The sequence below is a fragment of the Vespa velutina genome, chromosome 3 (assembly GCF_912470025.1).
Source record: "Vespa velutina chromosome 3, iVesVel2.1, whole genome shotgun sequence".
In the NCBI taxonomy this organism is placed as follows: Eukaryota; Metazoa; Arthropoda; class Insecta; order Hymenoptera; family Vespidae; genus Vespa; species Vespa velutina.
This window is the reverse complement of record NC_062190.1, coordinates 11,720,779-11,743,681: the sequence shown is the minus strand read 5'-3', so window position 1 is coordinate 11,743,681 and position 22,903 is coordinate 11,720,779. Positions and strand designations below refer to the sequence as shown.

Here is a 22,903-nt window from a genome sequence, read left to right as displayed (position 1 = left end):
CCCCCTCTCCTTCCATTGCATTCCCATTTCTTCGACACTTTTTTTCCTCAGGCTACATTTTTCTCCGAACCTTGAATACATCTTTTAACAGCTTGGACTCCGATCAATTGTCATAATGCGTAAGTGCACGCAATACTACTCGATACATGCATGATTAATAAATAAGAACCTATGAAGCTATCAATTACGACAATCCATCATGCTATAGAATCATCGAATATTCTAAAGACGTAGTTACGGCATCTCCTTCGATAGGACTCGAAAATGCGCGCGCAATAAAAATTATCCTACTTGGCTTCCCTAAGTTTCTTACCCCCTCCTCCTTATGTAGTTGTCGTACGCTGACGATGAATTTTAATTCGGAAAAAAGTAAAAAAGAAGAAGAAAAAAAAGAACTTTTCTTCTTCGTCTATTAATAATTTATCGCTGTGAGAAAATAACACGCAGCGAAGTATTTTCGCGTCTGCGCGGACGAAGCTTTTTCTCTCTCTTTTTTTCTTTCTTTTTTTTTTTTTTTGTCTTTTCCTTTTTTTCTTTTCTTCCTGTTTCTTTGCGTAGGGATACAACCACGAGAAGGAGACATACATATCCTCTCTTCTTTCAAGTATTCACGCGAGTTTTTCCAGACGATCGTCGCGATTCAACTTTCGTCTTGTTATGTGTTGTTGTTTTTCTTCTTCTTTTCTTTTTTAAGCGCGACAATACCAATTTTTCTATCAATTACTCTCTTTTTTTCTCGTTTCTTCTTCTTCTTTTTCTTCCTTTTTCTCCCTGTTCTTTTCGCAGCATAAAATAAAAACTTTGTTCATCACCTTTATCATTTTTCATTTCCTAACAAAAAAGTTGATTTCACGAGTTCGATAGAAAAAAAAAAAAAAAAAAAAAAAAAAAAAAAAAAAAAAAAATAAGAAGAAAAAGAAGAAAGGCTCTCCTTGCATCATCAAGTGACAACGAACGCTTCTATCTGGTAAAAGTTTTCACTCGTTCAAGCTTTCACCATTTATTTCCGTCAACTTTAAAAGAAGAAAGTTTCTAAGGTAAGGACATAATTATGAACGAAAGGCGAACACGAGACAACTAATAAGCATTATTAACGACAAATTGTCGTCGTGTCGTATCATCGTCACAATAGAAACGTACTTTGACGATCCCTTCCTTTCTCTCTCTCACTCTCAAAGTACATACATACATGCACGATGGTAAAATGCACATCACGATTCAACGAGAAAGCATCAACACGATTCTATATAAAAATGATGCCGCATATTGTCACCAATGTCATTTTGTTTTGAACTATACTAGACGACAGAACAACTTAACTATTTTATCTTAAAATATTTTATTCTTTAAATATGAGTTTCGATCGTTCTAATCTTTTTATTCTACCAATTAATTTATCCTTCTTCTAATTGATAATTCTTTTAATCCTTAATTAATTATATATATATATATATATATATATATATATATATATATACATTTTACTTAAAAATAAAAGTTTTATAATACGAAATATGTTGTTCGTCGATAGAAGAACGTTTGTTATAATCTTTTTATTGATTTACTCGGTAATAGCACGAAATACGGAAAGTCAAGATTTCCGTAAAGAAATCAATAATAAAAAGGGTGGTTCGATGTTAGCTGAGATCGCAAAAGAATTCATGCAACGATCGACTACTACCAGCCAGGTGAGTAAACGTTATATATTAATTTAATTTTTATTCTAACATCTCTGGAGAATGATGTATACGATAGATACGGTCCTGTTTAAAATTAAAATTAAAAAGAAAAAAAAATGATAATGATAATAGTCAGGCCGTTAAGTTGATTTAAGTTATTTTTAATATACATATATGTATGTAGCGTACATTATTCCGATAGAATTGTTTTCACTGTACGGCTCATTTTATCGTTAATCTAACACTTATGCGAAAAAAAAAAGAACTCGAATGTACTACGTGGACGAGAATAGTTCATTCATGTATTACTTACCTGTAACGTAACGAATTCGAAATTGCATAGTAATTTAATATTTTTCAAGATGTCCGTCGTCCCTTCGACGTTCCTTTTTTCTTTCAACGTCTCTTCCTGACGAAGTTGTAATTTCATGGACGATCACTTTACTTTCAGTAACACCTAAGAAAAAAAATTTATTCTATATGATCAAACGAACTTGGCAGAAAAATCAAAACCAATTTATATATAAATGAATTCATATCTTACCGACACGCAAGACATGCTACGAGCATTCGTCCGCCATGATTACTTAAACTGCGAAACAAAAGCCTATCGTATTTCAAATCATACATATACGAAAAATAAAATAAAAAGAAAAAAGATCGTAGCGCCATCCAACGAGCATTATTTTTATCGTTAAAAATTCCTACCTTATTCTATTTGATTCCTTATCGAAATAAAAAAGAATGTTACTTTACCGATAGAAAAACAATTAAAACCTATCTGTCTCACTTTATATAGGTACTGAATCTGAATTTATCTAATCTACTGCTACTTCTCGTATTAAAAGCTGTAGTTTTTGGTGCTGGATACATTGGAAATCATGGTTATAAAGGACGCGATTTGAACGAAGGTTCGTACGTCCATGATTATTTATCGTATATAAAAATTCTACGTATGATATTTTGTCTGAAATATTTTTCACTCTATAAATATGTATCTGTATAATTTTTATCGTATAATCAAAATACAATCAATTGTTATTGATATTTCAATACAAATATTAAAAATTTTTCATTCTAAATTGAAATCTTGAAATTTTAATTATATATTTTCTTGTGCCGTAGAAAATATAATATCCGAAGGAGAAGTCGCTTTGGCACTGGGATATTTGATCGGTGATACGTGCCTGTATAGAGCAGCTTGCGAAGAACCACATATTGCTAAAGAATATTTAGGTGCTGCTGAAATGCTTTTAAATACGATGAAATTAATGCCACAGTACGTATTAAATATATTAATATCAAATAACGAGCTATTAATTTGCTAAGAAAAATAATACATTTCTTTTTTTCTTTGTTTATATATCATAGGACCGTATCCGTCGAACGTAAATACGAAAAGACTATAAGCGAACTTCGAAAAGCTATCGAGTACGGATTTACAAGCAGATGTCCACCAGAATATAATTGTAAAAAGGAAAATATCAAAGCATTCTTAACGACGGAGAAGAAGAAATAAAACGTAAGATTTATATTCGATGCTTTCAACTTTTTATTCTAACGTAGAAAATATTTTGAATGTTTATTTAAGGCACGCAAAAAAAAAAAAAGAAAAAAAAAAAGAAAGAAAGAAAAAGGAAAAAAGAAACGTTCGCTTGTTTCCTATCCATGTTACGATTGATATAATTATAATTACTTGCGAACGTTCTATTCACACGAATTAAAATGTAACATATAGATTACGAATTTAAAAGTGGGTTATATTGCGTATTACTTGCGTATTTCCTAACCTATGTACATTTCGATGATGCGAAGGATGATCTAATGCTCGTCGACAAATTCTCTTTCTGTACTCATGTAATTTACTTTTTTCTTTTTTTTTTTCTTTTTTTTTTTTTTTTTTTTTACATATATAAGAAAACTAAAAAAAAAGCTATGAAAGTTACGTCGTAGTACCGAGTACCATAGCTCTATACACATTCCCATTATTATATTATCCATACAAAATATACATATCTAACGCTCTGACACTCTTGCAAAAAAAAAGAAAAAGAAACGTGAAATCTACTAAAGTTGCGATAAGTATGGAAAAAAAGAGAAAAACGTGAAATGAAACTTTCTAGAATATAAATATAAATTTCTATGAGAGAAAAAAAAAATGGCATAAAATTGTAAAATGAAAGAAAAATATTAAAGTACGCAGTCGATTGTCGTTTACAAAAATTAAAGACAACGAAAGTAATATCAATCTCATTTCGTGGAGATTGTTGCGTACGAATATTTGATTAAAAATAAAACATTAAAAATTTCAAAACTCGACAAGTGCATACGTATATATGTATGTATGTACGAACGTTCAAATGAGAACCTTCCTCGACGAGGTACAACAACGTAATGAACTAACATCGAGTTATACGCTCGAGGTTAAACGTTTCGATCGTTCTGTTGTTTTGTTTACCTTTATCAATCCCCAAGAGAATTCCTATATTACATCGAATGTTTGTATTTTACCACTGTATTTAAACCATTTCAATCTTGATCTCTTTTCGAATGTTAAAATAAAAACATTTTCGCGTAAAACATTTACACCGCCTAAAATACGAAGAAGCTTGATAAAAGCTGCCTTTTCATTGGCTAATACTTTTGTCGAGAACATACATATTCGATATTTATAACGTTACGTTGGTAAATAATATCTTTTATTTATAATTTAATCGAATATGACATTAATATACAATGCATAATTAAGAAAATAATTAAGACCATTTTATTTTAGTTATTAATTTATACACATTCTCTCTCTCTCTCTCTCTCTCTCTCTCTCTCTCTCTGTCTACTTTCTCTATTTTCTCTTTCTCTTGCATGCAAAGACCGAAAGTTACAGAAATAAACGGCAGAGGTCACGTAAGTTCCACTCTTGTCCTCTCGTGGCGCTGACGAATCAGTTTTGATATTTCGTCCATTCACGCATTTTCTAGCGAGTAAACAATTTTTCATCATTCCCGAAGAAACAGTAATCTTTCTGAAATTCGGTGAGACATGAGTTCCATCGGTACCGGGGTAAATATATAATCATCATGAATTTTATAATTTTACAATATTCTATTGGCATAATAGAAGATAAACGTAACGCATAACCTCTAACAATTTCAGTATGACCTGTCCGCATCTCAATTTTCACCGGACGGTCGCGTTTTTCAAGTGGAATACGCACAAAAAGCCGTTGAAAATGGAGGGTAATATTTTACTGAATGATTTATGATAAATAAAAAAATTGATACGTAATATAGAAACTATGATTATCGGTTTATCATTTATCTGTCATTTACAGTACTGTCATTGGTTTACGAGGGAAAGATGGTGTAGTATTTGCCATAGAAAAACTTATTACTTCTAAACTTTACGAACCTGGTGCAAACAAAAGAATATTCAACATAGATCAACATATTGGCATGGTAGTATCTGGACTTATATCCGATGCAAGACAAATAGCAGAAACTGCAAGATCGGAGGCTGCTAGTTATCGTTCTCAATATGGAATAGGCATTCCTTTGAAATATCTGAATGAACGTGTTTCTATGTATATGCACGCTTATACATTGTATTCGGCTGTAAGGCCGTATGGTTGCTCGGTAATTCTTGGAGCTCACGAAGTAGATGGTCCAACTATGTATATGATAGATCCTTCTGGCGTGTCTTATGGTTATTACGGTTGTGCAGTAGGTGAGTATAACGTTTAATCTATTACGTATGAATTCGAATATAGACATTGTTAATAGGTTCTTCTTCTCTTTGTTGTGTCTTTTATTAATTAGGTAAAGCAAAACAAACTGCAAAGACAGAAATTGAGAAATTAGAATTGTCCGATATGACTTGCAAAGATTTAGTGGAAGAAGCAGCACGTATAATTTATTTAGTACACGACGAATTGAAAGATAAACAATTCGAATTAGAGATGAGTTGGGTAGGCGCGCATACTAATGGAAAACACGAACGTGTACCGACAAAAATAAAGGAAGACGCAGAGAAGAATGCACGAAAGGCAATGGAAGAAAATTCGGACAGTGATGTTGAAGATGAATACATTGAAAAAAAATAATAGCACTCTCTCTCTCTATATATATATATATATATTTTATATTGTAAGTCATAACTTAAACTTGTAAGTACAAGCTCGATTAAAAAAAAGTCATCATTGTTAATGAGAGAGCCGAATAAAAACACCGCCCTCTTTCTAAATTTATATTATGTTTTATTTACAATTTTACGTAAACCTTTATCTTGATGTTAAATTCATATATCGTAATATATTTTTAACGAGAAAAACAAATGGTTACCTATACCTTGTTAAATCATAGTTATTATTAATAACTGTATTGACGATCGTCCTTGACATTAATCCAAAATTAACGACTATAATCTCTTTGTGGCATTAGGACGGGATTTAAAATATTTTTTTTTCCGGCTCTAACGATGAAGCGTTTAAAGTTTCTACGTTATATGACAAAAAATACGCAGGTGTATAACGGAATATAAATAATTGGTAAATGGAATAAAATCAATGTCACAAAAAGTTGCGTGCATCATTGCAACTTTAGTTGTGTTAATATTTTAACAAACTTTTATCATTTTTATTTATAATTTTTACAAAATAGAGAAAAAGTATGACCACCGTGGGATAAAACAAGAAAATAATCTCAGCAAGAGACACCGTCTCTTATCGATGAAAATGGGGAAAAAAAATAAAAAGAATTTATAATTTCAAATTATTCTAGGTGAAGCCTAGAATTAATCTAGATAATATAGATGATATTTTGGATCGAGGGAGTTTTATATGTGCGCCTATAAGGATAAAAGCAGGGGCGGATGAACCACGAGAGCATGGTGGTAGTACGTTTCATTTCGCGCATGCTACCTTATCATGTGGGGGTTGCTTGAATCCAGAATGGATAAGAGAGAGAGAGAGAGAGAGAGAGAATGAGTGACGCGATGGTGGGAGGAAAGAGGGTGACGAACATATAAGGACAGGGTGACTTCGAAATATCGTCACTGCTTTGATTAATATACGCTAGCAAGTTTTCCCGCGGTTCTCTTCGGAGAAAAATTTTGAATAAATTGTGACACGTGACGTTAACGCGATTTTCCTTTGTGTTATCATACAACAAATCACATATCACGTTGATTTTACACAAGCATGTCTCTTTATCATCGCGAGGCTGATCACATTAACGTTACTGTTAATGAAGAAATAAGTCCAATTATTTACGTGGGTGCATCCATTGTACTCGGTATTATTGGCTTTTTTGGTTTTACTCTGAATTTGATTGTCGCATTTATCATCATTAAGGACGCTCAATCACTCTGGACTCCTGTCAATGTAATTCTTTTCAATATGGTCGTAAGTACGCTCCTTTATCTTATTTTATTTTCTTGAAATCGATAAAAAAAATTGTAGTAAAAATATCATCGATCGTTTGTACGAGTCGCAACGAAAGATGTACGATATATAAAAATTTTCCCAAAATATATTGTTTATCAATGATTTCGTTTTTTAAAATATCAAACATACACTTTCAACTTACGATATATAAAAATTCTCCCAAAATATATTGTTCGTCAATGATTTTGTTCTTTAAAATATTAAACATGTACTTTCAACTTATAATATCGAAAGTTCATCGAACAGTTATATTTGCTATTATTCAAATGATTGCCCGCTCTGATCCCGCAGGTCGCTCTATAGAGAATTAAGAAAAACGTATTTTATCCTCGAGGGGACAGGAGTGTTCGATAAGGGATATAAACTACCAGTCGATATTGTTCTTCCTTCCTCGCGAGCTCCGTCCTCTAAATTCTAGAAAAAGAATAAGTAGGATGAAATAATTGGATTGTCAGAAGCAATAATTCTTCTCTTCAATTTGAAAACCCTATCGATGTCAATTTCATTTTTTATAATCTTGGATAATATAAAAAGAAAATGCGATATTTTCAAAAGCGATCTACGAGAACGACTAAAAAAAAAGAATAATTTCTATTTCAAAGGTTGGAGATTTTATTGTAGCTGCCTTGGGGAATCCTTTGGCAATGATTTCGGCGATCAACGGTGGATGGTATTGGGACTATAACATGTGTCTTTGGTAAAAAAACAAAAAGAAAAAAAAAAAAAAAATAAAAAAAAAAAAAAGAAACAAGAAAAGAATTAATTTTTATATTATCTACATATATACGTAACAATAAATAGATTCAACGACATTGTCTCAAAAGATAAAAAGCACGTACTGTATATGGCTGTTGATCGCTACACAATGAAATTAAAATCATATTTCATTCATTTCAATTAATTCAAGAATTCAAACATTTATTTCAAATATTTATTTGTCTCGACATTCTGTAGAATGTGATATTAACAATTTTTTATTACAAAATTTTATTCAAAAAGAAATTCATTTGAATGAAATATGTGAAACAAAGTGTGTATATTTGTTTTACTAAAAATAGAAGAAAAAAAGAAAATTCGTAGCGAATAAATTGTAAAAAAATTAAGTCCAAAGGATTAATATTCATTTCTTTGATAATACACAATACGCACATACGTACACGTACACGATGAAAATGGGTTTTAAACACCTTAATGGCATAATAACCAATAATTCCAATAATAACGAAGAGCTTTGACCGTTTCATCGAATAATTTTACGACTTCATTAGCGAATACTCGATCGATTATTATTTTCGTAATTCAACTCGATTGTTATAGTTTATCGTTAATAATGATATCGAATAATAATAATGATGCGATCGAAATGACATGGTGATAAACGGGCAGTAATATGTGCAACTATTATAATTATCGAAAGGACAATTAAAGAAATGGTCAATGCTCGTACTTATCGTCATTGGAATGGTTATCAAAGATATATTTGAAATTTTGTACGTAACTTGTTCGAACAGAGGCAACGTGATTTTCGATAAAAGTACAGTTCTTTCTTTTTTTCACTTTTATCTGTCTATTTTATTATATACTTTTATTTATTTTTATTTTTATTTTCGATGAGAAAATTTTAATGAAGATTAAAACTAAAACGAAAAATAATAATATACTTATGGACGCACGTACGTTAATATTTAAAAAAATAATATTATTTTTTAATATCGATCAACAAACTTTTCATCTAGCTTCCTGTCTCGTCGACAATGGTTCGTCAGATCTCAGATGGACTATGTTTGCGGTGGATAACGAAATTTCATAGAAAACACGACGCAACCACATCGGTCGAACGGTCGAAGCGATGTTGCAAACTTTTCCGAAAGACGATCCTATCTTGTGAATTTTAAAAAAGTCTTTTTACAAATTTAATAAGACTCGGTTGGTAGTCACGATTGAATCATTCAACGAAAGGAACTCTTTTTCTCTCTTTCTTTCTCTTTCTCTCTTTTTTCTTTTTTTGTATTTACTATAACGAAGGAATTGTCTCTTCGTATGTGCATTTTGTGTACCAACGAGTTTCAACGTGCACGTATCTAATCATAAAACTACCAACACATATTTGTATTTATTTTCTTTTCCATATTTATTTTTCTCGATAAATCATCAATGATATTTCGATGTTGAAGGTACGCCTGGTTCATGTCGACATTGGGATTCGCTAGTATTGGTAACTTAACCGTGATGGCTGTCGAAAGATGGTTATTAATTACACGACCGATGAAAGCGTTGTCGATTCGGTAAGCCAAACAGTTCCATTTTTAATATATAATCTTTAAATAAATTATCACAATCGTTTTTATAATTCGTTTCATTTTTCATACTCTCGGTACGGGAGAAGAGAAAAAAAAGAACTTTGAAATTCATTTAAAGAACGAACGCGAATATTTTGTGCAATTAGATATCCTTGCGACGAAAAGAAGAGAGCTGTTCTCAAAGTCAGGAGATTTTAAATATTTTTTTTTTTTTTTTTTTTTTTTTTTTTTTTTTTTTTTTTTTTTTTTTTTCTATAAAATAAAAGAGATAACGAAAGATTTACGCAGAAGGAGATCAACGGTGAATCGGTTTCATTGAAAAATTCTCATAGAATGTAATTAATTATGGATTAAGAAAACGGAGCTTCGTTAATATCAAAGGAAAGTGCTTTTATTCCTTTTGGTTGAATGAAAATTAAAACTGATATTTGCACCTTGCGCTAATGGAATTTTTAATAATATCGATAATTATTAGATGCTATCTTCGGATTTCCACCATACCTTGGCTTTATAATAATGTTTGTTTAGTTATCAAGTCGTGCGCTATATTAATCGAATAACTTTTGTAACTTATACGTTGACTCGAAATTATGTCAATTTACGTTCAAAGAGTGAGTGAAAGGGAATTTTTTTAATTGGCCGCGATCCGATCTAAAATATTTTATTCGCATTTCAGCTTTTGGCAAAAAAAAAAAAAAAGTAAAGAAGAAAAGAAAAAGAAAATAAAAGAATTAGTAAGAGCCGAACATCAAAAGAGAAAAGAAAAAATATTTGGGCAACGTGTGTGTATGTATCTATCGTATAAATCGAGCATCCTATAAATAAAATAATCGAAGAAAACACGAATTCGATTGATAACATTTTCATTAGTTTTCTTTTTATTTAAATTTTTCTCTCTTTCTCGACATCTATTATAGGAAGAAAAATAACGGGACTAAATTAACCACGCTCAAAGTACTCTTACTACTTACTACGTTAGTTCTTTCGTGAAAAAAAAAAAAAAAAAAAAAAAAAAAAAAGGAAAAAGAAATCGTAATCTTATAATAAAATAAATAAGAGCAAATTATCCTCACCAAGATAAATTTTCTTTTTCTTTTCCATTCGAATCGTTTTCCTATAGAGTCATTTGATGCCCTTTACTACCTTAATGAGAGTTTCGTATTTGGACCTTATATTTATATATACAGTAAGTAAGAATTTCGAGCTACCTGATGGTAAGAAAATTACGTGATCGTTAGTAAAAGGAAAGAAATCGCAGCGATAAAGCGATACTTTTCATGGGTATTTTAATGAAAAGTTGAGCATCAATGGATAAACGTAGTTTGAATGGCGTGCATAATAAAATGAGTCGATTAATTGAACATTCATTGATCGCTAAACAGGCACGCCATGTTCCTAGCATTTGCGGTGTGGATTTACGCGCTATCCTTGTCGTTACCACCACTTTTCGGTTGGGGTAGTTACGGTCCAGAGGCCGGAAACGTATCCTGTAGCGTGTCCTGGGAAGTTCACGATTCAGCAACTAATAGCGACAGCTACATAGGATTCCTATTTATTCTCGGACTCGTTCTACCAGTTATCGTTATAGTCACAAGTTATTTTGCAATCGTGATAACTACCATAAGAGTGAAGAAGAAAACCGGTAAGAAAGATTATACGAGAGATTTGTCAGCCTTTATATTTCGTTTTTTCTTTTCTTTTTTTTTTTTTTTTTTTTTTTTTCGAACCTGTCAGGTGCCAGAGGGAGACGCGAGGCCAAAGTAACGAAAATGGTAGCACTAATGATAAGCACTTTTCTCATCGCTTGGTCACCTTACGCCGCCCTTGCTCTAGCGGCTCAATATTTTAATGTAAGTGTTCAACGAATAATAAGATCAATATGAGAAAGCGAGAAAGACAAAAGACAAATGTATCAAAAGCATTTTTAAAGTAGAAAGATTTGGTTTTTGTTTTTTTTTTTTTTTTCAGGTGAAACCATCACCCTCGGTAGCCGTATTACCAGCTCTCCTGGCTAAATCCTCCATTTGTTACAATCCCATCATTTACGCTGGATTAAACGCTCAGTTCCCGAGGTCTTTGAAAAAGATTCTTGGTATTCGTGATATTGAAACTGGCACGAACGGGAGTCAACAGACTGCTTTGACTACGATCAACAAACAGTAGCAGAAGCACTGAAACCAACCAATCGGAAATCTGAGTTCTCTTCCTTGGTTTCGATTACCTATCACGCATGAATACTGCAACTTGGATAAGATTTATCTTGTTTTATCGAAAGTTAGTATATACGTATATATTACATGTTCCCGTATGTACCACTGTATGTGTCTATATATGCGTTTTTGGGATAACAATTTTATTATTTGCACCTTTTTCGTTTTGATGTCTAATGTCTTTCTTTCTCTCCTCTCTCTCTCTCTCGTTCTGCCACATTTTTAATATATTTTCCTTTATATTTTACAATGAAAAATTACGAATCTTCAGCGATCGATAGCCAAAAAAGAAAAGAAAAATTCCAAACGATTGTAGACGTAACTGTGAGCTTTAAAATGAGCAAATAGCAAGCGTTAACTGTTTCTCACTGCCATGCTATATATCTACTATATAAATAAGAGAGACACGTAAAAAGGATCAACCGCGAAGAAGCGGTTCGTCCGTAAGCTATTAGATTTCTTCAGTCATCGATAATGAAGTAGATTTATGTTTGAGGATAAGTTCAAAGGAAAAAATTCCCTCGATGATATTCAATCGTTGTCGCTCGAACGTTCAATGATTTTCATATAGAAAATCGATCGTATCAATTACAATCATTTTACGATCTTTTTAACATTTGTTATTTGAAGTTAACAATTGCGCAGTAGAGAGAAGAGAATCACGAAATCAATTTCACCGTCGTGCTATTTTCATTTCATTGCGATAATTCCCCGCTATTTTTCCCCTCTTCCTCGACCATCCTGGAGCCGTACGAAATCGACAATCGTAAATCGAAACACGCGCCTACGGAGGAGAGTGAAATCATGAGAACATTTAACGATCGCCGATCATCGTTCTCGTTTTCAAAAGGTCGCTTCTCGTTTTTAAATATTTAAAAAAGATATCCAAAAAATCCGCTCTTAATTTATTCCGAAAGAATTCTTTCAAATGATTTGAGAAAAGGAAAGGTCGAAACTAGAATAAAAATTTGTTCATTTTTTCACTTCCTCCGATCGACACGCGTCGAGTATCGACGAGTTTCTCTATACAATTGGCACGATCGGTCCGAGTCGTGATCGCAATTTTTTATCATACAAAACAACAATAACAACAACAATAACGACGACGAAGACGAACTAACGCACGCTTTAAGGTGTCGTCGTTGGCTATATCGAAAGGAAGCGAAATGACAAGTATCGTTACCATAATGAATTTCGTCTCGTTTAAAGATATATAAGAGTGAAGAGCAAGGAATGAAAAAAAAAAAAAAAAACGATAAGAGTAAATGGTTCAAGGGTAGTCACTTTCTCGTGACTCGTCAAAACTCCAAATGTTAAAAAGATGAAGGAACCCGAAAACGGATATCACCTAAATACCGATTGCCGTCCGCGATCTTCAACTTCTCAGAGAAAGCAAAACCCGTTTACTTACATGATCCAGTTCAATGGACGTTCGAACGTATCGACGAATTTTAAAATAAGAAAGAATAAAAATATTTTAAAGGTAAATTATTTTAACTTTAGAAATTATAAATTTTCAATGATGCGATCTAAACAAGAATCACAAGAACAATCATCAAAGATGCGTAGGCAAAAGAATTGTATGAAAAAGAAATTTCACGCAAATCGAATAACTAACTTTCTCCTTCTCTGAAGGGAGGAAGGAAGAAACTTGGATGAATCGGAATATATGATTTTGTAATAGGTGAAGTTTACAGAGATAGAGAGTATTACCCTTTCCCATGGAGAAATCACGTGTTTAAACTAAACGTTGCAGTAGAAGAGCGGGAAAACGCATCTAAACGTATGGCTAGTTTCTCGCATAACCATGACATTTGAAAGTTAAAGATTCTTTAAAGAACCGGTTAGGCACTGTTCAATCTCGAGTCGAGATTCTCATTATATAGAGCCCTTCCTCTTACATAATATCATTTCTTTAGATCGATATAATCGATCGCTTGAATAGACAATACGCATACTCATAAAATCCATCGATCGTACATGTATGAGATGAGTCGAATGAAAATTTCAAGAAAAGTGTTGGAAAAAGGAAAAAAAAAAGCAAATAAAGAAAGAAAAACGATCGTTTCCTCGTTAACGCGGAAAGGAAAAGAAAAGAGAAAAAAGATGTCGAGATAAAACCATTTATAGGATAATACAAAAGAAATGGACAATTTCGATCGCGTTACGATCGAGAAATCGTACTCGAGAAAACCGATACATTGAGAGAGCTCTCTCGTTAAAAAGTTTCACAAAACTCTTGGGGAAAAATACTTGCCTTGTCTTTCGAGCGTTAAAGAATACGATATGATAAAAGAAGGAAGTAATGGAAGTGAAAGAAGAAAAGATGGTAAATTTATAATAAATACGAAGGAGTCGCAATAAGGGAAAGGTAAAATTACTTTCACGATGATAATAATAAGCGATACACGCGATGTAATATGCGCGTGAGTTAATTTTTCAAAGTTTATCTTGCACGGATTCATCGATCCGTACCAATGTGTTTGCCACAAATTCTAATTATAATCTTTCCTTTTACTACCCACGCGATTTCAACGGTAGAAGCGACGATCTTTCAATGCGATTTCCACTGTCTGCTGCATCTGCACTTCTCTAAGAAAATGGTAATAACGCTATTTACAATCTAAGCTCTATCGTTTTGCGTCTCTCACAGACGCACACACTTACACGTACATATGTACAGGCACTTTTTCTTTCTCCATTTACTTCTTAATCTCTCTCTCTCCCTCTCTCTCTCTCTCTCTCTCTCTCTCTTTGTCTGTCATAGAAAGGTACACGAACCGAGTAGAAAGTCGACGACGGGGATAAAACCCTCGTTCGCCTAAAACGATTCCTCGACATTGTTTCGTCGACACAGTATCGACGTTCCAAGAACAGTCACTCTCTTTATTATTCCGACAGGTGAAAATCGTGATTAGAAGTCTAATCACCGAGCGGCCGCGACATTGTAAAATCGCTACGTAAAAAAGAAATAATTCATTGAAATGAATATCAATTGAATATCAATTATCTAGGATGAAATTATTCATATTCTTGAGAGGATAGATAAATCGATCTTGGATTTCGATTGTACGTCTTCGCGGACTCGATCTAATCCGATCGTCGATTAAGTCTCATATATTAGGTAGAATCAAATCGGCTTATCCCGACTAGAAAATACAAGGACCTATCGTTCGATAATAGTGGCCTTTCGATGCGATTGAAAACATCTCTTAGGAAGGATTCAATCGTGCAAGAAATAACGGTACGACGCGATCGAAGTCAGTGAAATCTGTCCTAATTCTTTCATGCGGCCATTTCGCTTTTTTCCTTCCTTCCGACTTATCTAACAACTCGCTCATTGTTATCTCTCATTTGACTTTATTCTTGAATTTCTACGAGCAAAGAAAGATCTACTATTATTTTCTATATGTACTTAACAATGGGTAACTTTTATAGAATGCTTTAATCGTTTCATTCGTTTGCTCCAATCAAAAGGGGAGGACGAATAGAGACACAAATTTTTCTTTCCAACGGGAAAATTAAAAACAAATAAAAAAAGAAAAGAAGAAAAAGCTCCGTTCGATTAAATCGAACTCGAAATTTGAGTTGAGTTTCATTCGATTGGCTTTCCTCTTTGCTCCGATACCTTTCTCTCTCTCTCTCTCTTTCTTTCTTTTTTTTTCTTTCCTTTTTTTCTTCTCTCTAAGCAAATCTTTCGGGCGAACCGTTACGAATCCAAACCACAATTCGTAGACAAAACATCGTCTTCGAAACGAGATTGCGAATAAGCCATAGTAATCTTGGGTGGGAGACAAAACGCTCTCTCTCTCTCTCTCTCTCTCTCTCTCTCTCTCTCTCTCTCTTTCTTTCCCTCTTTGAGCTCAGCTGATCATTAAACCACCGTTGGTCAGTCAAACTTTCACGCTCCGCGATATTCGAACGTCTTCGGCTGGTCGCTCGTTCGCTCGGGCTAATTTCTCGAGCCACATTCGTTCGTGAAATCGATGCAAACAGGACTTCACGAAATAGGGACGTACAAAAATTTCCACGAAAGAACGAGTTGAAACGTGAATCACATTCTAAAGTATAAAAAAGTGTTAGAACGAATTCAGAGAGAGAGAGAGAGAGAGAAAGATTAATGACAAGAACCGAAAAATTTTGCACAAAATTTCTCGTTGTGGAGGAAATAAGTGACAAAAAATTTCTAAAAAAAGCATGAAAAGAGATTATCAGGCAAAAACCTATGTTCTCTCGAGTCATCGTATTGTCACGGTGAACAAGAAGAATCGTATCTGCACTTGAGATGAGAAGCGTTATTAGTGAAAGTCAGCGTGAGTAAAGAATACGGGACATCGTCGAGCTTCGTAGCTTAACGTTCGCCGATCAGAGAGAAAGAAGAGAACGAGAAAGGCATAAAATTTTTATGTTTATTCCGATGATCAATCGATCGAGAGCCTATCGATAAAAAAAATTTCTCTCTCTCTCTCTCTCTCTCTCTCTCTCTCTCTCTTTCTATTTCTTTATCTCTCTTGCGAAGAAGCAATAACGAGATGAAGGAAAAAACAAAGTCCGGATATCGAATGTGAATGAACGAAGAACACGGTAAGTTTCTATACGATCTCTTTGAACTCGGACAGAAGAATCTTATTTCGCTTGACCGATCTCTCGTTCGGTGAAAGGAAGGAAGGAAGGAAGGAAGGAAGGAAGAGGCTGAACGAAAAAGGAAAGAAGAAAAAAAAACAAAGAGAAAGAGAAAAAAAGAAGAAACAGTTTCTTCCTCTATGCTATATCGTTGACATTGACATTTAAATATCCTCTAGCTCTCGATGTCTTATATTTGTCTATACGAAAAATATCAGAGATGGAAACGTCGCGAACAAAGAGCAAGGCTAGATGAAAGAAGAAAATAACATTAGTTCCGGCATCGATTCCTTTTATCGGTATATCCTTTTACCGATTCACCTTCAATGGTTTTCACAAGCAAATATTAGAATAACAAGAGCAGGTCTTTAAGATCGTTTTAGAGACGGTTCTAGAGCATACTATGTCGAATATCTCGAATAAGAAGAAGACGAGTTAGAAGATCCAACGGGAGTTTCTCTTGCGAGATGAAGGTAGAATCGACTCGAGAGTAAAACATAAACGATCCTATTTTTTGGTTACGAAATTTTCTAGTGTTCTCAAAGTGACAACGATTGACGGTACGTTGGCGTACGTCGAAGACGATGTAGATATAATTTAAAAAAAATACGCACGTGATAAGTCAAAAAAAATCAAAGATGAGAACGATCCTTACGATTTTAACGCTATTTTGCGTTATTCGATTCGCCAAGAGTTACAACGTTTTACTAGCTACAATGGGTGGTACAAAATCGCATACGATACCGTTCGTTGCTCTTGGTAACGCTTTAAAATCGCGAGGTCACAATGTGACCTTAGCAAGCGCGTTCTCGGGTATAGGAATTAACAATGGTCTTAATGAATTAGTCCCAACGATTCTCGAATCTTACGTATACAATTATACCTCGGAGTGGGACTTGGTAGGTGCCAGATTCCGCGATGAACTACCACTTTCGCCGTGGAACGCAATGAGATACGGTTGGGAAGCGTGCGAGGCTTTGTTACAGGACGACGTCTCGGTCACTGCTCTCAGAAAACCGGATGGAAGTCAGTGTGAACGATGGAACGTTGCTGTGGTCGACGGTGCTTATCCGGAATGTCTCCTGGCTATCTTACACGAGGAAAACGTACCTACGATCATGTTAAATACGGTATATACTTATCGATTTCTATTAAAATATTCCACTTACCTAACTGGTTGAATAACAATTATCGAGTCTTTGCGTTTCTCTGAATAGGTTGCTCTGTACAGTGGTTCAATGACCCGCCAAGGAAATCCGTCTCCTTGGTCGGTGACACCATATTTTGGGAAAGCCTTAACGCAAGACATGAATTTTCTACAAAGAGTAATCAATGCCGCATGCCTGATCACTTTAGAAATCATGTATTGGATCATGATTACTGTTTATCTACAGCCCACGCTTCGAAAGTACTTAGGTAACTTTCTAGTCGTTCGACGACAGATTTTGACGTCTTACTCGACGATGAGAGATATGATCGAAGGAAATAAAAAAAAAAAAAAAAAAGAAAAAAAAAGGAAAAAAAAAAAGGAAAAAGACAAATTATAACGATATTTTTTACAGGAGAGCAAATACCCGATGTAAGATATCTGACCTCGGAAATACCGTTGACTCTACAAAATAGCCATTACAGCGTAGCCGATTCCATGCCGTATTTGGCGAACGTGGTAAATGTGGCGTGTCTGCATTGCAGACCAGCAATGCAACTCAGTCCGGATTTAGATTTGTTTTTACGCCGAGGTAAAGTCTTTTATTTGCCATTTAATCTTTCTATATATAAATATGTTTCTCTATATATACACATACACGCGCACGCACAAACAGACAGACACATATACGTAAGAGTTTTAACGACAGCTAAAACATGTAATGATTTTGCGTAACGATCGCTCAGAGATATGCAGACACGAGTTTTGAGAAGAAATATCGATGATATCCGCAGCATCATAAATTCTAAATCCCGGAGTATGTCATTGTAAATTATTCTTCGTCGAAACATTAATTGAAATATTAACCGATACAAGAACGTATTAAAGATGAATAATACGATCCAATATATTCGAGTTAAAAGGAAATTAATAACGCTAAGTTAATGAATATTTATGATCGAAAGTTATAAAACTTTGAAAGCAAAAAAATTCTTCATACGTTCTTAACCATTGATTAGAATTTATCGTAATATTTAAACGCGAGTAAATGATCAAAGTTTCCTTTTTTATTATTATCGTCATAGGCGAAATTTTGTCAAGAGGTATTACGGTGCACTTGCAGTCAATAACCTGTCAAGTATATGCATACATTTTACATAACGACATATTTTCTTATTGCACGAGTCTAAAGCATTTGCATATTTCTCGAATAAGAAACATTTTTATATTTTCGTTTATACGTTAATTAATATATCCATTTTGCGAAATACAATTATTTCGATAATTATCTCGATAAAATATAATAAACAAGTTGAAACTTTTTTATCGGATAGGTTTCATCTTCGTCTCGATGGGTTCATCCGTGAGAGCTTCCGGAATGCCTACAGCCTTGCGTGAAATTTTTGTAGCGGTCTTCGCTACGTTACCTTACAACGTCGTATGGAAATGGGAAGGAGGAAAAATAAAAGATCTTCCGGTGAACGTAAAAACGGCAGGTTGGTGGCCTCAACAAGAACTTCTTGGACATTCGAAACTTCGAGCTTTCGTTTCGCACGGTGGTCTTTTGTCTTTGCACGAAGCAGCTTTTCACGGCTCACCCACTTTGGTACTACCTGTTTTCTGTGATCACGATGGAAACGCGGCTCAAGCCGGTAAGCTTAATTTAAAATAAACATCGAAACAACTTGTGAAATTAATTAATTGTCTTCCCAACTTTATCCGATTTTTCGACGAGCGATACATTTTCTTGAATGAAATATGAATAATTGAAAAAATTATTCCAATGCATTCTCTGCTATCTACTCTATGGTCCGAGTTGCGTTGAACGCACTACTAAGCGCGAATTGAAAGCAGAGTTTCGTCAGAGATTACGTCAAGTAGGACGAGCGATATATAAAGAGAAAGAGAAGGAGAGAGAGAGAGAGAGAGAGAGGGTGGGGGAGGGGGAGACAGAAAAACGGGGTATGCGAGTTTGAGTTTAGAAATACATAAATCATACGTCGTTCTGTCCCAGAATTATGGATTACGTAAAGAAATGTACGCGCAATATGCTTAGAGAACAAAAAGCGCCATTAAGTTAGACTATATTAAATACATGAGGGAAAACATTCCGATTTAAATCCGCTTGTTATTTTTTTTCTTTTTCATTTTTTTAATTTAATTTGCAGAAAAATTAGGCTACGCTCTAGTGATGGATTTGGCCGAATTATCGATAGGAAGCCTTCGCGAGGGAATCCTTAAAGTTGGAGCACTGCGAAACAATACATACAGGAAAGCCGCGAAAAAACAAAGCATTTTATTACGGGATCTTCCGATAGGTCCCCAAGAACTTGCCACGTGGTGGGTCGAACACGTTGCGAGATACGGCGAAGCCGATCATCTCAAGAGTACGACGAGGTAATTTCGAAAAATATTTACCGTAATGTTTACGAATTAGCGAGTGGAAAGTATTTGCGGATAGTTGGGTGCGGAATAAAAATGACAGTAGCGAAGATTAATCGTCGCAAAAGACGATACTTAAACATTTTCAATGATTAATGGTTTTTGCTTTTTTTCATTTTCAGACGCATGGGCGTAATACGTTATTATTCTTTGGACGTTGGCGCGTTTTACGCGATAATCATCATGGCGCTGATCTACGGATTAAAACGTTTGTGCTGGAGACCGATAACAAAGCAGAGAATTTTCAAAAAAAAGATCGACTGATTTCGCACAATAGACCTTTACGTAAATCCATCTTTTATGCTTCAAGTACCTTTGATTATCTTCTTAGATTTATACTTAGATTTTTGTAATCGTATTTAAAAAAAAAAAAAAAAAAAAAAAAAAAAAAAAAAAAAAAAAAGAAAGAACGAGGGAGTTAGGAACGAATAAAGTACGTTCGATCGTTGCTTGTTTCTTCTTTTCCTATTCTAGAATATTTCAGGTATAATGAAAATGCTAAGCTGGTCAGCGTGAACGGGATGTTTACAATGGACGAACTTGATATAACGGTCGGTAAAGAAGATATTATTTCCGGTAAGGGAGTAGAACAGCTATCGGTAAATTAAACGTCGAGTCAATTGCGCGCGCCCTGGATAATTTGCGATCGTTTATTATAGCTCCGATATTAAAAAAGCCTCGAGGTAAATTTATGCGCATACGAATTTAGTTTCATTAAATAATCATGAATGACAATGGCATCTGAATAAGTTAAAGCAAATTACGTGAAAATTACGTACAACTAGGATTAACGGTACATATGTAGAAACGAAATTGTCTAAACAAAAAGCCGAAAGACGTTCAAACTTAACCTCGAGGTCTCATCGCTAAGCTAATACAAAATTAACCGTAAAATAGGGACTTCGTCGAGAGATGCAATAGAAAATAACGTAGCACGTACATGGCCGCTTATCGAGAGCCTTAAGGCGATTTCTAACGCTTTGACATTATATACGAAGTAAGGAGAAAGATACGTTTGTATGGTGGTAGGGAGGAAAAGAGGAACGGTAGTTGGCTAGGAGGATAGGAAGGCGAGGTAAGGAAAAAATTCGTTACCGGACGCAGTATCGTATATACTCTGGGCGCTATCTCTCGTACGACAATAAAATGGTTCGTCAAAATAAAAGAAATTTATCGAATAGGATTTATATAATCGTCTTTCGGCTATTACGTAAAATCAACGATTATCTTTTTTAGAAATACGACGTTCCAGAAATCGATTCTAACGAGAGAATAGGTGTAACGATCGAAGTGTAAACGGAAGGATAGGGTGACACGATAACATTGCTACGGTATTAAATTAGTTAAGAGCTACGTACGAGCGGTGGCGTGTACGTCGGATTCCTATGAAAAAAAAGAAAAAAAAAAAGAAGAAAGAAAGAGAGAGAGAGAGAGAGAGAGAGAGAGAGAGAGAAAGTGTGAGGGAGAAAGAAAGATAGAGCGACGAGAGCTCCCGGTGAACGTTTTCGGTCGAACGTATCGCAAATTTCTTGTCTTTGAAAGAATCATTTACTTAGTCACTTGGCGTTTATAAATCGTTGTTGTGTAAAAAAACAAAGAAAGAAAGAAAAGGATAGGCAAATAGATATTTGCATAATACACATACACAGAGACAGACAGACATATGTAGAGAGAAAGAGAGAGATTCCAAGTACGTGTATGCATACGTGCATGTATAAGTCGCGTCGGCTTTCGGCCGCGCTGCCTCCGACAATCATGTTCGACGATCAGTACCAGCTGACTCGTTGGTCGGCACGGAACATTTCGCGAGGATGCGTCGCATGTTCGAACAATTCCGACGGCAATAATAGTAATAATTTGTACAACGATAAAGAGGAAGAACATTGCGAGGAAGAAAAGGAAAAGGAAGACAAAGAAAAATTAGAAGAAGGAAGAAAAAGTGGTTTTATACTATTATAGTCCTATATACGACACTTCCTTGCGTCGCCACCGACGTCGCTTCCTCCTCCTTCTCCTTGGGTACTTTGCTAGTCGCGCGCGAGTGCGCGCGCGCACAACCGACCAAACCTAACTCCCTTCCCATTCTCTGACACTTTTTTCCGATCGTACAGTACCAGACGAGAACTATATGCGACGTTCGTAATAGAGAGATAAATGTATAAATCGACGAACTTTTTTTTTCTTACTTTTTTATTAGTCCGATGATCCTCGACGATATCGTGATTTTTAGTGTTTGCTTCGTCATATTTTCTGTTTCCCTCTCTCTTACACTCTCTCCCTCCCTCCCTCTCTCTCTCTCTCACTTTCCATGTGCGTACAAGTGTGTATTTCAATCTTTTTATCCCTATAATGTATACTTACCTCTCGTATCGTTCTCTTTGTACGGCGAATGAACAACGAACGAACGAGCGAGCGAGCGAGAAAGAAAGAGAGAGAGAAAGAATTTGTGTGTGAGTACGTGATATGCGCTGGTACAACACACACACACGGATGTACACATAGAACCAACTCATTCTCTGATTCGTGCTGTGCTTCGACGCACGACGACGCATTCCCTTCTCAACCACGTGGGTTTCACAATGCTCCCGCTCGATGCGAACGTTGCGACAAAGAAGACTGGAAATTCATCCTCCAGAGGAGACAATATAGACGCATTCTCGTGTCCTAATGTTTTCAACGACGACGACGACGACGATGACGAAGGGAATAATGTTCGAGCTAGAGCAGCATAGACTGACGAAGATGATGATAAGTAAATCGATAATTAATTTGGACAATTTTTAATAATTAGAAAAAGCGAGAAAAATAGAGAGAGAGTGGAAAGTACGATGTGGTAAAAAGACACGTGGTAAAAAGACGCTTTCTCTCTCTTCTCTCTCTCTCTCTCTCTCTCTCTCTCTCTCTCTCTCTCTCTCTCTCTCTCTCTCTCTCTCTCTCTCTCTCTCTCTCTCTCTCTCTCTCTCTCTCTCTCTCTCTCTCTCTCTCTCCGTTTCTGACTGTCTGTTGAATTTTGCGTCGTAAGAACAGCAAGGCAGTGCGCGTTAGAACGTCGCCGTTCGTAC

The 22,903-nt window shown here is 34.9% G+C and overlaps 6 protein-coding genes across 15 annotated transcripts in view; 5 read left to right on the top strand and 1 right to left on the bottom strand.

The window, feature by feature from the left end:
- The window catches only part of LOC124947562, a 101,773-nt gene extending 99,487 nt beyond the window's left edge, over positions 1 to 2,286 (bottom strand). For all 8 annotated transcript variants that reach the window (XM_047489888.1, XM_047489892.1, XM_047489894.1 and 5 more), the window contains exons 1-2: positions 2,224 to 2,286; positions 1,993 to 2,136 (exon numbers count right to left, since the gene is read on the bottom strand). The gene's annotated coding sequence lies outside the window, so the exon portion shown is untranslated. The remainder of the gene's footprint in view (positions 1 to 1,992; positions 2,137 to 2,223) is intronic.
- Positions 526 to 4,684, top strand: LOC124947580. Its single transcript, XM_047489928.1, has 6 exons — positions 526 to 1,037; positions 1,576 to 1,688; positions 2,479 to 2,590; positions 2,805 to 2,958; positions 3,051 to 3,201; positions 4,550 to 4,684. The coding sequence occupies exons 2-5, from the start codon at positions 1,635 to 1,637 to the stop codon at positions 3,196 to 3,198; spliced, it is 468 nt and encodes a 155-aa protein (XP_047345884.1). The 5' UTR covers positions 526 to 1,037; positions 1,576 to 1,634; the 3' UTR covers positions 3,199 to 3,201; positions 4,550 to 4,684.
- On the top strand, positions 4,597 to 5,922 carry LOC124947578 (proteasome subunit alpha type-3). Its single transcript, XM_047489925.1, has 4 exons — positions 4,597 to 4,739; positions 4,833 to 4,915; positions 5,011 to 5,402; positions 5,495 to 5,922. The coding sequence occupies exons 1-4, from the start codon at positions 4,719 to 4,721 to the stop codon at positions 5,776 to 5,778; spliced, it is 780 nt and encodes a 259-aa protein (XP_047345881.1). The 5' UTR covers positions 4,597 to 4,718; the 3' UTR covers positions 5,779 to 5,922.
- A 146-nt stretch (positions 5,923 to 6,068) lies between these two features.
- Positions 6,069 to 19,615, top strand: LOC124947576 (pinopsin-like). 2 transcript variants are annotated; one of them, XR_007100444.1, is made up of 7 exons: positions 6,069 to 7,077; positions 7,722 to 7,816; positions 9,294 to 9,404; positions 10,802 to 11,061; positions 11,154 to 11,269; positions 11,388 to 11,693; positions 19,568 to 19,615. XR_007100444.1 is itself a non-coding variant. In XM_047489923.1 (6 exons), exons 1-6 carry the CDS (start codon positions 6,874 to 6,876, stop codon positions 11,580 to 11,582), a joined length of 981 nt encoding a protein of 326 aa, XP_047345879.1. In that variant the 5' UTR covers positions 6,069 to 6,873; the 3' UTR covers positions 11,583 to 11,784. The 2 variants fall into 2 exon arrangements, 1 of the variants encoding a protein (XP_047345879.1); XM_047489923.1 differs by lacking the exon at positions 19,568 to 19,615 and having other exon boundaries at positions 11,388 to 11,784.
- LOC124947568 (UDP-glucosyltransferase 2) lies at positions 11,914 to 19,323 on the top strand. Its single transcript, XM_047489913.1, has 4 exons — positions 11,914 to 17,382; positions 17,470 to 17,668; positions 17,815 to 17,991; positions 18,734 to 19,323. Exons 1-4 carry the CDS (start codon positions 16,891 to 16,893, stop codon positions 19,069 to 19,071), a joined length of 1,206 nt encoding a protein of 401 aa, XP_047345869.1. The 5' UTR covers positions 11,914 to 16,890; the 3' UTR covers positions 19,072 to 19,323.
- Positions 19,616 to 21,289: 1,674 nt separating the features above from the next.
- The window catches only part of LOC124947552 (insulin receptor-like), a 20,151-nt gene continuing 18,537 nt past the window's right edge, over positions 21,290 to 22,903 (top strand). The window contains exon 1 of one of the 2 annotated variants that reach the window (XM_047489862.1): positions 21,290 to 22,593. The gene's annotated coding sequence lies outside the window, so the exon portion shown is untranslated. Of the gene's footprint in view, positions 22,594 to 22,863 lie in introns of those variants that run through there. The other variant, XM_047489863.1, reaches the window with a different exon arrangement.